This window comes from Magnolia sinica, chromosome 10 (genome assembly GCF_029962835.1).
Source record: "Magnolia sinica isolate HGM2019 chromosome 10, MsV1, whole genome shotgun sequence".
Taxonomy (NCBI): Eukaryota; Viridiplantae; Streptophyta; class Magnoliopsida; order Magnoliales; family Magnoliaceae; genus Magnolia; species Magnolia sinica.
In genome coordinates, this window is record NC_080582.1 from 95,654 (window position 1) to 109,951 (window position 14,298).

Genomic DNA, 14,298 nt, shown 5'->3' on the forward strand with positions numbered 1-14,298 from the left:
GAAGAAGCACAGCATGAAACCCCCTGGGCCCAATTTATACTTTGATCCAAAACTTTGGTGGGCAATGATAAATGAAAACAGTTTCCTCCCTTGATTTGCATTTCTCTTTGCTATGGCCCGCCAGAATTTTAGATCGAGGTGGATTTATGGGATTCCACATCACATGGACGGTTCGGATGAGACGCTCATGACACGTGTGAAAAGGCACGAACGTCCGTATGTGAGCATGACTCTATATGTCGAATGCTCAGCTAGGCACCAGTTCGCATGTGCGAACTTTTTTAAGAACTCATCATAGGTGATGTGACTCAAAAATTTGAACGGTCCACATGAAGCACCACCTCATGAAACTCCCTGGGCCTAATTTTTACTTTGATCCAAAACTATGGTGCGCCATGAAAAATGAAAACAGTTTCCTCGCTTGATTTACATTTCTCTTTGTTATGGCCCACCAAAATTTTAGATCGCGGTGCAAATTTTTCCCTAAGGGTTTCATGGGATTTCGCATCACATGGACGGTTCGGAGGAGACACCCATGACACGTGTGAAAAGGTGTGAATGTGCGTTGGTGAGCATGACTCTATATGTCGAATGCTCAGCTGCGCATCAGTTCTCATGTGTGAACTTTTTTGAGAACTCATTATACGTGATGTGACTCAAAAATCTAAACGGTCCACGTGAAGCACCACCTCATGAAACTCCTTGGGCCCAATTATTACTTTGATCCAAAACTATGGTGCGCCATGAAAAATGAAAACTATTTTCTCCCTTGATTTACATTTCTCTTTGTTATGGCCCACCGAAATTTATAATCAGGGTGAAAATTTTTCCTAGGGGTTTTCGCAAATACCGCATCGCATGGACCGTTGGGATTAGATGCCCATGACACGTGTGCAAAGGTGCGCACATGTGTAGGTGAGCACGACTCTATATGCCGAATGCTCAGCTGCGAATAAGTTCGCACGAAACTCATGCGAACTTTTTTGAGAACTCATCATGCGTGATGTAACTCCAAAATCTGAACGGTCCACATGAAGCAGCACCTCATGATACCCGATGGGCCAAATTTTTACTTTGGTTCAAAACTTTTGTGGGCAATGAAAAATGAAAACAGTTTCCTCCCTCGATTTCCATTTCTCTTTGCTATGGCCCAGTAGAATTTTAGATCATGGTGAAAAATTTTCCCTTGAGTTTTCATGGGATTTCACATCACATGGACTCAATATGCTGAATGCTCGTCTGTGCACCAATCCGCACGGAACTCATGCAAACTTTTTTGAGAACTCACCGTACGTGTTGTGACTCCAAAATCAGAACGGTCCACGTGAAGCAGCACCTCATGAAACCCCCGGGCCCAAATTTTACTTTGATCCAAAACTTTGGTGGGCCATGAAAAATGAAAGTAGTTTCCTCCCATTGATTTGCATTTCTCTTTGCTATGGCCCACCAGAAATTTATATCAGGGTGAAAATTTTTCCCTTTGGCTTTCTTGGGATTCCACATCACATGGACCGTTCGCATTAGATGCCCATGTGTGTAGGTGAGCGTGACTCTATATGTCAAACGCTCAGCTACGCACCAGTTTGCATGGAACTCGTGCGAATTTTTTTGAGAACTTATCATACGTGATGTGATTCCAAAATTTGAACGGTCCACGTGAAGAAGCACCCCATGAAACCCCCCCGGGCCCAATTTACTTTGATTCAAAACTTTCGTGGGCAATGAAAAATGAAAACAGTTTCGTCCCTTGATTGCATTTCTCTTTGCTATGGCAACCAGAATTTTAGATTGGGGTGGAAATTTTTCCCTTGCCGTTTCATGGGTTTCCGCATCACATGGACGGTTCCAACGAGACTCCCATTACATGTGTGAAAAGGTGCACACGTGTGTAGGTGCGTAGGTGAGCATGACTCTATATGTCGAATGCTCAGTTGCACACCAGTTCGCATGTGTGAGCTTTTTTGAGAACTCATCATACCTGATGTGACTAGAAAATTTGAACGGTCCTCCACCTCATGAAACACCCTTGGACCAATTTTTACTTTGATCGAAAACTTTGGTGCGCCATGAAAAATGAAAACAGGTTGCTCCCTTGATTTGCATTTCTCTTGTTATGGCCCACCAAAATTTAAGATTCGGGTGGAAAATTTTTCACTTAGGATTTCATGGGATACCGCATCACATGGACCGTTCGGATTAGACACCTATGACATATGTGTAAAGGTGCGCACCTGCGTAGGTAAGCATGACTCTATATGGCGAACGCTCAGCTGCAAACCAATTCGCACGGAATTCGTGCAAATATTTTCGAGAACTCATCATACGTGATGTGTCTCAAAAATCTGAACGGTCCATGTGAAGTAGCACCTCATGAAACCCCGTGGGCCCAATTTTTACTTTGATCCAAAACTTCGGTGGGCAATGAAAAATGAAAACAGTTTCCTCCCTCTATTTGCATTTCTCTTTGCTATGGCCCACCAGAATTTTAGATTAGGGTGAAATTTTTTCCCTTGGGGTTTCATGGGTTTCTGCGTCACATGGATGGTTCGGATTAGACACCCATGACACATGTGCAAAGGTGCGCACATGCGTTGGTGCGTAGGTGAGCATTACTCTATAGCCGAATGCTCGGCTGCTCACCAGTTCGCACGGAACTCGTGTGAACTTTTTTGAGAACTAATCATGTGTTGTGACTTGAAAATCTGAACTATCCACGTGAAGCAGCACCCCATGAAACCCTCTAGGCCCAATTTATACTTTGATCCAAAACTTTGGTGGGCAATGAAAAAGGAAAACAGTTTCCTCCCTTGATTTGCATTTCTCTTTGCTTTGGCAACCAGAATTTTAGATCGGGGTGGAAGTTTTTCCCTTTGGGTTTCATCTGATTTCGCATCACATGGACGGTTCGGATAAGACACCCATGACACCTGTGAAATGGTGCGAACGTGCGTAGGTGAGCAAGGCTCTATATGTCGATTGCTCAGCTGCGCACCAGTTCGCACATGCGAACTTTATTGAGAACTCATCATAGGTGATGTGACTCAAAAATCTAAACGGTCCACGTGAAGCAGCACCTCATGAAACACCCTGGGCCCAATTTTTACTTTGATCCAAAACTATGGTGGGATATGAAAATTGAAAACAGATTCCTCACTTGATTTGCATTTCTCTTTGTTATGGCCCACCTGAAATTAAGATCAGGGTGAAAATTTTTCCCTTGGGGTTTCATGGGATACCGCATCATGGACCGTTCGGATTAGACGCTAATGAACGTTTGCAAAGGTGCACACGTGCGTTGGTGAGCAGGACTATATGCCGAATGCACAACTGCAAACCAGTTCGCACGGAATTCGTGCGAACTTTTTTCAAAACTCATTAGACGTGATGTGACTCCAAAATCTGAACGGTCCACTTCAAGCAGCACCTCATGAAACCCCATGAGCCCAATTTTTACATTGATACAAAACTTTTGGTGGCCAATGAAAAATGAAAGCAGTTTCCTCCCTCGATTTGCATTTCTCTTTGCTATAGCCCACCAGAATATTAGATCAGGGTGAAATTTTTTCCTTTGGGATTTCATGGGTTTTCGCATCACATGGACGGTTCGGATTAGACGCCCATGCCACGTGTGCAAAGGTGCGCATGTGAGGATGACTCTATATACCGAATGCTCAACTAGGCACCAGTTAGCACGGAACTCGTGCGAACTTTTTTGAGAACTCATCATACGTGATGTAACTTGAAAATCTGTACGGTCCACATGAAGAAGCACAGCATGAAACCCCCTGGGCCCAATTTATACTTTGATCCAAAACTTTGGTGGGCAATGATAAATGAAAACAATTTCCTCCCTTGATTTGCATTTCTCTTTGCTATGGCCCGCTAGAATTTTAGATCGAGGTGGAAATTTTTTCCTAGGGGTTTTATGGGATTCCGCATCACATGGACGGTTTGGATGAGATGCCCATGACACATGTGAAAGGTGTGAACGTGCGTAGGTGAGCATGACTCTATATGCCGAATGCTCAGTTGCGCACCAGTTCGCATTTGCGAACTTTTTTGAGAACTCATCATACGTGATGTGACTCTAAAATTTGAATAGTCCACATGAAGCACCACCTCATGAAACTCCCTGGGCCCAATTTTTACTTTGATCCGAAACTATGGTGCGCCACGAAAAATGAAAACAGTTTCATCCCTTAATTTACATTTCTCTTTGTTATAGCCCACCAGAATTTAAGATCCGGGTGAAAAATTTTCCCTTGGGGTTTCAGTAGATACCGCATCGCATGGACCCTTCGGATTAGATGCCCATGACACGTGTGCAAAGGTGCACACGCACGTAGGTAAGCATGACTCTATATGTCGAATGCTAAGCTGCAAACAAGTTCACATGGAACTCATGCGAACTTTTTTAAGAACTCATCATACGTGATGTGTTTTCGCATCACATGGACGGTTCGGATTAGACGCCCATAACACGTGTGCAAAGGTGCGCACATGAGCATGACTCTATATGTCGAATGCTCAGCTGTGTACCAGTTAGCAGAAACTCGTGCGAACTTTTTTGAGAACTCATCATACGTGATGTGACTCGAAAATCTGAACGGTCCACTTGAAGTACCACCTCATGAAACCCCATGAGCCCAATTTTTGCATTGATCCAAAACTTTAGTGGCCAATGAAAAATGAAAGTAGTTTCCTCCCTCGATTTGCATTTCTCTTTGCCATGGCCCACTAGAATATTAAATCAGGGTGAAATTTTTTCCTTTGGGGTTTCATGGGTTTTCGCATCACATGGACGGTTCGGATTAGACGCCCATGCCACGTGTGCAAAGGTGTGCACGTGAGCATGACTCTATATGTCGAATGCTCAGCTACGTACCAGTTAGCGAGAACTCGTGTGAACTTTTTTGAGAACTCATCATACGTGATGTGACTCAAAAATCTATACGGTCCATGTGAAGAAGCACCGCATGAAACCCCCTTGGCCCAATTTATACTTTGATCCAAAACTTTGGTGGGCAATGATAAATGAAAACAGTTTCCTCCCTTGATTTGTATTTCTCTTTGCTAAGGCCCACCAGAATTTTAGATCAAGGTGAAAATTTTTCCCTAGAGGTTTCATGGGATTCCGCATCACATGGACGGTTCGGATGAGACGCCCATGACATGTGTGAAAAGGTGCGAACGTGCGTAGGTGAGCATGACTCTATATGCCGAATGCTCAGCTACACACCAGTTCGCATGTGCGAACTTTTTTGAGAACTCATCATACGTGAAGTGACTCCAAAATTTGAACAGTCCACGTGAAGCACCACCTCATGAAACTCCCTGAGCCCAATTTTTACTTTGATCCAAAACTATGGTGCGCCATGAAAAATGAAAACAGTTTCCTCCCTTAATTTACATTTCTCTTTGTTATGGCCCACCAGAGTTTAAGATCAGGGTGAAAATTTTTTCCCTTGGGGTTTTAGCGGATACTGCATCGCATGGACCGTTCGGATTAGATGCCTATGACACGTGTGCAAAGGTGCGCACGTGCGTAGGTGAACATAGATGCATACATGCAAAAGGCACACCCAGTGGATGTCAGCAGGGTGTTTATCATTTACTTGTAACTGACATAGGCACCAAAAGATAAATTTTAGCCCTTTAGACAGTCTAGTTATATTTCCATGTATTGGCACTACAAGAAAAATGGGCATATCTGATGGTTGGGGTTAAAAAACCGGCTGCCGGCAAAGGGGCCCTATAAAAATAAAAAAATAAAAATAAAAAATAAAAAACGCAGCCCTAAATTCATTTGCGCTCCTCTCCCCACCCCCGACTCTCTCTCTCTCTCTCTGCAACATTCTCCTTGCAACTCCAAGGATCACGGCGACGATTCTATCTACTCCATCTATCTCTGTGATTACAAGGACAGAGAGATGCTGAAGATGTTGCCAGATTGCCTCAATTTCTTCCATCTCTGCTGCATTGACGCGTGGCTACACTTGAATGCTTCGTGCCCCGTCGGCCGCACTTCCCTGCTCCCAACACCCATGTCGACGCCTCTGTCTGAGCTCGTCCCCCTATTGCATTTCCCTGTGGATGGAAGTAGGTGACATTTCTCCTCTTTTTTCTTTTTTTCTTTTTGGGGGGTTTTCTATAAATTTGTACAACTGTAGAAGTAGTTGTTCCCCGATCTGTTGTTCCTTCTATATATGGAGAGGATGGAGGCTGTTTAAAACAGATCTGCCAGGTCTGTTCTAAGACTTGTGATGATTGTGATTGTCTAAGCACTTGTTTCCTTGATGCCTTGATACTGACCAATCAAGGCAATTTCAGATTTCTGGTGCAAAAATTACCATCACTGAACCCAGACCTGGAGCAATAGAGACTGCGATTATAATATCTAAAACACCTGAGCAGACACATGCTGCCCAGAGTCTTCTTCAATGAGCAGGGCACTCCTTGACTTGTTGCATTGGACCAGTAATCTTTGAAATTCTGCTGCATCTGACCTGTCTTTGAGTATATTCAGCTAGAAAGAAACAGAATGATTTGCTCCTTGTTAGCCGCTGATAGAATCACTAGCATCACCACTTCATCATCATCATAGCCTTGTCCCAACTATTTGGGGTCAGCTTTATGTAAGTCCCTACCCTATGTTAGTGAACAAGCCCTCATATCCCTTCTCACCACCTCAATCAATGCCCTTTTAGGTTTTTCTCTCATTCTCATTTCAGGCCCTGCAACTCTAATCAATGTTTCTCTCCTTAAAAGAGTCGTCTCAGTACTTCAATGCACATGACCACACCCTCTCAATCTGATCATCATCATTTTATTTCTATTGGGACTGCTACTAGGTTGCTTCGGAGACCTCATTCTTAACTGTGCCGTTCCTAGCCTTCCCATACATACATCTTAACAACCTCATCTTTGCAATGCTCAGTTTTTGCTTATGATGTCCTCTCATTGCCCAGCACCCATCATAGTTGGTTGAATAGATGTCACAGAGAAATTTCTCCTCGAGTTTTGAGGCATGCATTGGTCACACAAAACCCCGAAGGTACATTTCTGCTTCATCCACCCAGCTCTAGCTCTACTGGCAACATCCTGGTCACTCCCCATCCTTTTGAATAAGAGCAAGGCAACAAAACTCATCGCATTGAATAAGATGAGGTTATCTATTAGATTAAGCTGGCAAATTTTCCTCTTTTGTTGTTTTTCTTGTGCTTTGGATATTCAAAATTCAGAGAGCGAACTTAGTTTTTTTGAAATCATGGCATAGGGTTATGTTGTTAATTTATGACCTATACAACTAGTCCAACACTGTTAAAATCTCATTTTGTTCAGTGAACTTTCTAAGCCCACACACATGCCACACATCCACCACTTGGCAAATTGGTATGAGATCCAAATTCCAATCCATTCATTGGAGAGGTACTGCTATGTAAATGCTCTTGCCCAAGAATCAGGTTGGTCCACTCATCAGGTGGGCCACAGTTTATGAAACCAATATATGACTAAAAAACCTTTAATAACTTGGCTGAAGTTTTTTTACCCATTCAACTGCTTCTAAAATCATCGCCCACCTGCTGAATGGAACATATTTATTTTCATGCAATAACAAGAGCGAACTTAGCAAAGATCTTGTTCACTTTGGCTGAATTTAGTCAGTCAATATTTGGTTATTGCCAGTGGAGATTTGAACAGGAGATTGCTTCAATTTGCTGACTTCTAGTACTAAGTCATCCTAGAAAGAAAGAAAAAAAAAAAAAACCACTTTATGTTCCAAAAATAGCAAATGCCTGAAACCAAAGTATTGTGCGCAAAACTTACACACACACATTGCATTATTTGATTCTTTACCATGATAATTTGTCCATGTTGTGGTAAACCTGCAGGGATTAGTTTTGGCCGTTGCCAAGATTTAAAGCAATCTCTAAGCTGTTTCAATCTATTATCACTTTGGTGTTGTAAATTTGAAGTGTCTAGATATAATAGTAAATTTCTGACAGTATTCTAGATGAGCCATCAGCCATCTTACTGTATGAAATTTTTCTTCTTTTTTTGGATTCTTCCGCCCCGAATCATGAGTGAGATGAGAACTATTTTGTCTTGTGTAGACTGATGGGATTATGAGAACTTTTTTTTTTTTATTATTTATAAATTTATGAGGGGGGGGGGGGGCAATAGAGGTGTCAGTGACTCACTGAGACAAGCTTTGTGCACCGAGTCCAGAAGTAATTGAAACGGATGTCCTTCTCAAGTCTGAAGGAAAGCAAACCTGCTTAATGAATATCACTCTTCAACCGCAATTATTCAGAATTTGGAGAAACGAAATGCAGAAATTTGAATTCGAATGGTGGACCTTGCGAACAGAGAGCTAACCCGCCGCATGCGCCAGAGCCGGAGCATATTGAGTATTTTAAATCCTAGGCCGGCGCTTTGATTTGTGAAGAGGAGACTGAGAGGTTGTAAAGGCACTGTTGAACAGACATCGAAGACAAACCAAGTGGACAGGTACCTGCACTCAAATTGTACAGCGGACTTGAGATATATCTTCCTACCAACTTCACTCATCTCTGGTAATTTCTTGCCTTAAGCATACCATTTTGTCTTGTGTAGACTGATGGGATTATGATTCCCTCTACTTAAATCAACTGTTAGAATTGTTATAGTGACCTTGTACGTATATGCACTGTTGATGCTCAACTCTTGACTCAACTCAGCCCCATCTAGTCGACTCAATTGAACTAGTTTTTGTTTTTCATTATTATTATTATTACTGACAAAAACTCTAGAAGACTAGGTAACCTCTAGCAAACTTCCTAGATTTGACAGATGGCAGTCATCCCAAGTGAATGTGTTTCCACGGAAGCCAATATCTAGGATTCCATTGTCATCCATCAATTCCTATGCCCCCTTGGTTTTCTTTTCCATGGGTGAAAAACAATGTTGAAGTCTCCCGAAAGCATCCATGGCTAGGTGAAAGAATTAGATAGATGTTTTTTTTTTGTTACATTGAGGTGGAATATTCTTTCTAATGGACTGGTTGTTAAGATGTTTGGAAGTGGGATTCTGTGAAGTGTGAAATATTGTCATTTTCTTTCTCCTTTTGATGTGCATTACTAGCTAGTGTCAGGAGAGATTTTCTGATAAATACTAGCTTCTTTTTGAGATGGGGTATATTTCTTAGGGTTAGGTTGAGTTGGGTTTGCAGAAATCTTAGCTGTCCACTCTCTATGGATTCTAATTCAGGATGATTTAGATCTTAATACAATTATCTGTTCTGTGCAGCGGAAATGGTAAGAAGGCAAGCTTTATTCCTTGGTGACTCAGAGCTGCAGCAACTGCTTCACATCTTCAGGTACTTGTTGAATATTGAGTTGCAAATTTTACTTTTGAAAATGATGCTGAATGAGATTGACTTTACTTATGAACTTTCTTGTTGGTCATGTTATATGTGTTGGTAGCCAACACCCATTCATTTATAACTGAAGGAGCTAGGGGGAAACTAGATTCAGGGCATGTGATTGACTTTCATCTTGTCATTTCTTTGTTCATGTCAATTTCATTTGAACAATTCCTAATTAAAATACAGCAATCCATCTAAGGGAACTGGAAAACAAAAACAAAAAAAAAAAAAATCAATTTTTTTTGCCTCTTGTTATTTGACATAATGATTAACTTTGATGTGTGTCACATGCATGTCATTTTACTGTTTCATCCATCAATTTGATTATAGGTATCGTATCAGCCAATATGTATTGTATCCATATCATCTGGATATGATATGCAATACAGGGCCAAATTAGCCCACCCCAAAATATTCCATACATATGGCTCTGTATTTATAGTGTTTTGTTTCCAATTTCCTACTCCAATTCTAATTACAAATCAATACTAAGTAGGTAACTTGCTAGATTGGTCAAACAGGCTTGAAGTAGAAAAAGGATACTACAACCTGAATATGGAGACTGCTAATTTACTTACCATGCAATAGGAACTGCCTTCTGTTAAATGGTCCAATCATGTGACTAGAGGATCATTTTGGGCCCCACAGTTGGTCCCTCCAACCTTGTGGCCCTGTAGGGTCCACTAGGCAACCTGCCATCATGTGGGCCTATCAGTTGCCCATGTGGGATCCATAAGTGATTGGCATGGGGCACCTCTAATTGATCGATCATGCATGGAGCCCACCCCCGGACCTTTGGTGACAAGTCTTGATGAAAAGATTTTGTTCCCTCAGTAGTAATCTGATGCAAGCAATGTTTTACAACCAGGAGCACTATTACAGCTTGTACCACTATAATAGCAGTGGACCATTTCTTCATTATTTTGTGGTTGGATGCTGGAGAGACGAGATAAAGGAATTGATAGCTACAAGACCCAACCAACCACCACCATAACACCAACTTGGAAAAGAGGTGAGCCTGTAACTGCCATCTGATTGTTGAGCTGCTAAGGGCCCGTTTGGTTGCCACTTAAAAAATGAATTTCATCTCATTTAAATCTGTTTGCTTAATTTTAGGTGCCCATGGTTCATTTTTTAGGTATTGCAGTCTCCAATATGGATGTTCTGCTTTTGATTGCTTTACCTCTTGTTTGATTTGGATTTTGTCCAAAAGGTACCCAATGGACCCAACCCGATCTTAATGCGTCCAGATCCAATTTTCCAGACTCATTTAGAAATCAGACCAGGTTTCGGTCCAGCATTTAGAGAATTGGCCTGGTCAAAATTGGGTCGAGTATGGGTTGTGTCGTGTCCTACCATCTTGGACATAGTTAAAATCAGTTTGGCACTCCTGTATTTTTATTTTTTACTCTCTTTTTTTCCTGAAAGTTTGGGATATTTATAGATTTGTTTTAATGCAGGATTGTGCAGTCTCCTATCTCTGAACTTTGTTTTGATCAAAACAGCAGTACTGAACGATCCGTATCTCATGAAAAGGTTTGGTCTCTAGTATTCAGTCACTTGTTGCCAAAACTGCCTTGTCAACTGAATGTGTCTCATCTAATGTTCTGGTGCTTGTGTCTCAATTCTGCTCTTAATTCATCTCAGCCATCAGTTAGCACCACTGATACATCTCTTTCTTCTGGCAATGGAGCTTTGGATCCTATGGATACGTCTCCTTGTTCTACTAACCACTTAGATGGCATACATGATGACAACACTTAAACAATTCCCAAGATTTGCAAATCAACAAAACCTGGAAGAAGGGCATCACCAGAAGCCATAAAGATGTGGAAAGAAAATGGTTTTACTAGGTAAATATACAAAAGGATGTACTAAATGGCTGAGTGCTAGCAAGTTGTTAATATTCAGTGGTGATACTAAGATTCAACCTTTTGCGCAGCCTAATAATTGCATCTATAGAGCTGGATACTTGGAGCATAGTTCAAGAGCTTCTACCACTTTTTTCGAATTCAGCACCATTTGCCATTTATCATCAATATCATCAGGTCCAATGCATTTTCCATTTATCATCAATATCTTCAGGTCCAATGCCCTGGGTCCTGTTGGCTTTATTTTGTGTGCATCTGTTAGTCTACTCTTTTTAATGGTAATCATGTTAAAAGCTATTGAATTGATGCGGTATACCTATCAGTCCCAGCCAAAACCCATCCTATTTCAATGATGAGTTCTTATCCCAACCAATCCAACAGTCTGGTCCCTTCCAGGTAAGTAAACACCGGTCATTGCTGAGGCTCATCAAACTGGAAGCTCCTCATTGATCAAGTCAGTTTATTTCTTGTACTGCATATTTTGAGGTTATCATAAAATCGATTTCATTCAGCCAATGTCTGTTGCTTGTTGGAATTGTCTAATTGTTTTCATTTACATTGAGAAGGAAGGCTGTCAAACTTTTGACTCCTGGAGGGAACATGCTGGAGTTGGGTCATGAGCTACGCTTACCCTTTGTTAATTGGGTTATAACAAACCAGGTATATCTCTTGAATTTTTATTCGAGAAACTCAAATCTTTTGAATTGCTGATATTAATCTTGCTGGGAAGTTATGTTTTTTTAGTCTTGCCATTTTTGAAATATTCTATATGATTTGGAACCTTCAAGTATCATCTTGATTTATTGGTTTGCAACAGGTAAAGATTTGGGAAGACAGGAAGGCATTGCCACTTTTAATATTGAGGCCACATGATGACGAACCTATTAACTCAGTTACATTCTTGACAGTGCCTCATCACCCTGATCACATAGTTCTTATCACAATGGTATGGGTTACCCCATCTTTATAATATATATATGTGTGTGTGTGTGTGTGTGTATATATATATATATATATATATATATATATATATATATAGACATTTTTTTTTATTACCACACCTTTCAATGAATAACCGGTCTGAACAAGTTTGTTTTAACTCTACAGCTTCTTGATTCTAGAATTCCCAATGTTTTTAGTCCGGTAACAGTTTATAATGGCCAAGGGCCAAATCCGTTATGAGGCAAGATATTATCCGTCTTGGCCTATTGAATTTTTTTATACAAAATCATTTTTAATAGACATCCTTTTTATGGATAATGGAAAATATACATCAGGCATCTTTTTTTGTGGTGATTGCTCTATCAAAGGGATCAATGGCTATGGATGAACCATGCCCGAAAAATCTATTAGTTTGGAAGATCCTAGTCACCTCTCTTAGGAAAATTTTCAGGTGAATGTGGACTGTGGCTGTATTTCTCTTCTTAACCTGTCTATTTCCAGGTCAGAGATTAAAATGTCAGAATGTATGCATTTATTCATAAAGTAATTGTATAGTTTTCCATGGGGAACTTAAACTATTGGATTTGGGGCATATGATTGGCCTCACCATGGATAAGAAAATATCGGAATATTTCATCAGTTTACTCATTTAACTCATTTTCTTTGAATATGGACTACTCCTTTCATCAATTTCTTACTGAATTTAATCCCTTAAATGTTTTACTGTGCTGTCCATATTTGACCCTTAATTCTTGATATCATCTGGAGTGTTTTTATTACTAGAAAACTATAAGTATGGAATGAATTTTGTGTTGAATAAAATTTTCTCACTTGTTAGATACGTAGATTTTAATTGTTGGTGCATATTTTTGCACTACTCTACCCAACCAATGTTTTTATACTCCTGACCAATGTCATTTATGGTTGAAGATCGTTTTGTTCTTTTAACAATTTGTTTCCTAGTTAATTTAAAAAGAATCTAAATGAAGACATTGTAGTGGTATTTTGGGTCAAAATTCTGGCACTTGTATGACAACGAGGAAGTACATTTAACATGTTTGAACTTTGAATATTGGTCGTCATATTCATATGCATTGGGCTTCAATCACTGCAGGGGTATTACTCAATGGCTAAACAGCCATCGGACTTTGAGGTTCTCAATCAGGTAACCATCACCTATTGTCTTTTGTCATCATTGTGTTTCTTTTTTGTATTTCTATCTTCTTCTTGGTAGTTATTCCTAATTACACTAATCTGTTTACTCTCAGCACAATTGTCATTTACATATTTATTTTGGGTTGTTTTGGTTAAGGGAATTTGTGTTCTTTTTCTGAGGGATGCTGAAACAAATGAAAACGCCGACTGCTGTATTGTTGAGAAGAGAAGAAATGGATGGATAAATTGGGTCTTTTAGCAAATTTCTTCTGTTCATTTTGGATTTTTTTTATTTTGTATGTAATCTATTTTATTCATTCTGGTTTATTTGTAAACTCTTTTTTACTGCCTTGCCAAAAAAGGATGATTGAAATTCGGCATTTTCCCCAGAATTTTATCACTGATCTGGGTTTTGTCATTTTTGAAGGTCAGGATAAGATTGTTGATTTTGAGATGAAGCTCATGGACATTGACAACAAGCATCTTGGAATTCCAAAAGCAGAGTATCATGCCATTGTAAAGATGCCATCAGCTGAGTTCTCAAGGATTTGCAAGGACCTCAGCAGCATTGGAGATACTGGTATCATCATCATCATTGCATGAGTTAGTATTGAGATACTTCCGTACACATAATACTGTGTACTGAATTCACCCACCATCCATTGGCTGAAATTTGAATAGAATATGTAGGGATTCTTGTTGGTTGTTTCATACTAATGTCCAACATTCATATCAACAGTTATAGTTCACTAATGATATCTATGTTTTGGTTTGGGGTGATTGTAGTTCTCCACCAGGGGTGATATTGGAACTGCAAATATTGTTTGCCGGCAAGGTGCGTTAGATATTGACTGCTTTTCCCCCTTTGTGAATAACCTGAGGCATTTCTCTCCATTTAAGTGGTTTGGGTTTTGTTTTTGTAGT

At 40.3% G+C, this 14,298-nt stretch overlaps 1 protein-coding gene and 2 long non-coding RNA genes across 7 annotated transcripts; 2 read left to right on the forward strand and 1 right to left on the reverse strand.

Moving 5' to 3' along the window:
• Positions 1-216: 216 nt before the first annotated feature.
• Positions 217-5,848, reverse strand: LOC131257652 (uncharacterized). The gene is made up of 3 exons (XR_009177523.1): positions 5,791-5,848; positions 5,332-5,710; positions 217-354 (listed from the first exon to the last, which is right to left on the reverse strand). It is a non-coding gene; the product is annotated as an uncharacterized LOC131257652 (long non-coding RNA).
• LOC131257651 (uncharacterized) lies at positions 2,236-5,701 on the forward strand. The gene is made up of 2 exons (XR_009177522.1): positions 2,236-2,594; positions 4,493-5,701. It is a non-coding gene; the product is annotated as an uncharacterized LOC131257651 (long non-coding RNA).
• A 2,978-nt stretch (positions 5,849-8,826) lies between the features above and the next one.
• On the forward strand, positions 8,827-14,049 carry LOC131257654 (uncharacterized). Of its 5 annotated transcripts, none has more exons than XM_058258431.1 (6): positions 8,827-9,358; positions 11,844-11,937; positions 12,095-12,223; positions 13,334-13,384; positions 13,532-13,670; positions 13,802-14,046. In XM_058258431.1, exons 1-5 carry the CDS (start codon positions 9,294-9,296, stop codon positions 13,631-13,633), a joined length of 441 nt encoding a protein of 146 aa, XP_058114414.1. In that variant the 5' UTR covers positions 8,827-9,293; the 3' UTR covers positions 13,634-13,670; positions 13,802-14,046. The 5 variants fall into 5 exon arrangements, 4 of the variants coding, with proteins under 4 accessions (XP_058114414.1, XP_058114415.1, XP_058114416.1 ...); XR_009177525.1 differs by lacking the exons at positions 12,095-12,223; positions 13,334-13,384; positions 13,532-13,670; positions 13,802-14,046 and adding exons at positions 10,867-10,942; positions 11,054-11,259; positions 11,349-11,454; positions 11,674-11,731 and having other exon boundaries at positions 8,878-9,358; positions 11,844-11,938; XM_058258432.1 differs by having other exon boundaries at positions 13,532-14,049.
• The last annotated feature ends 249 nt before the right edge of the window (positions 14,050-14,298 follow it).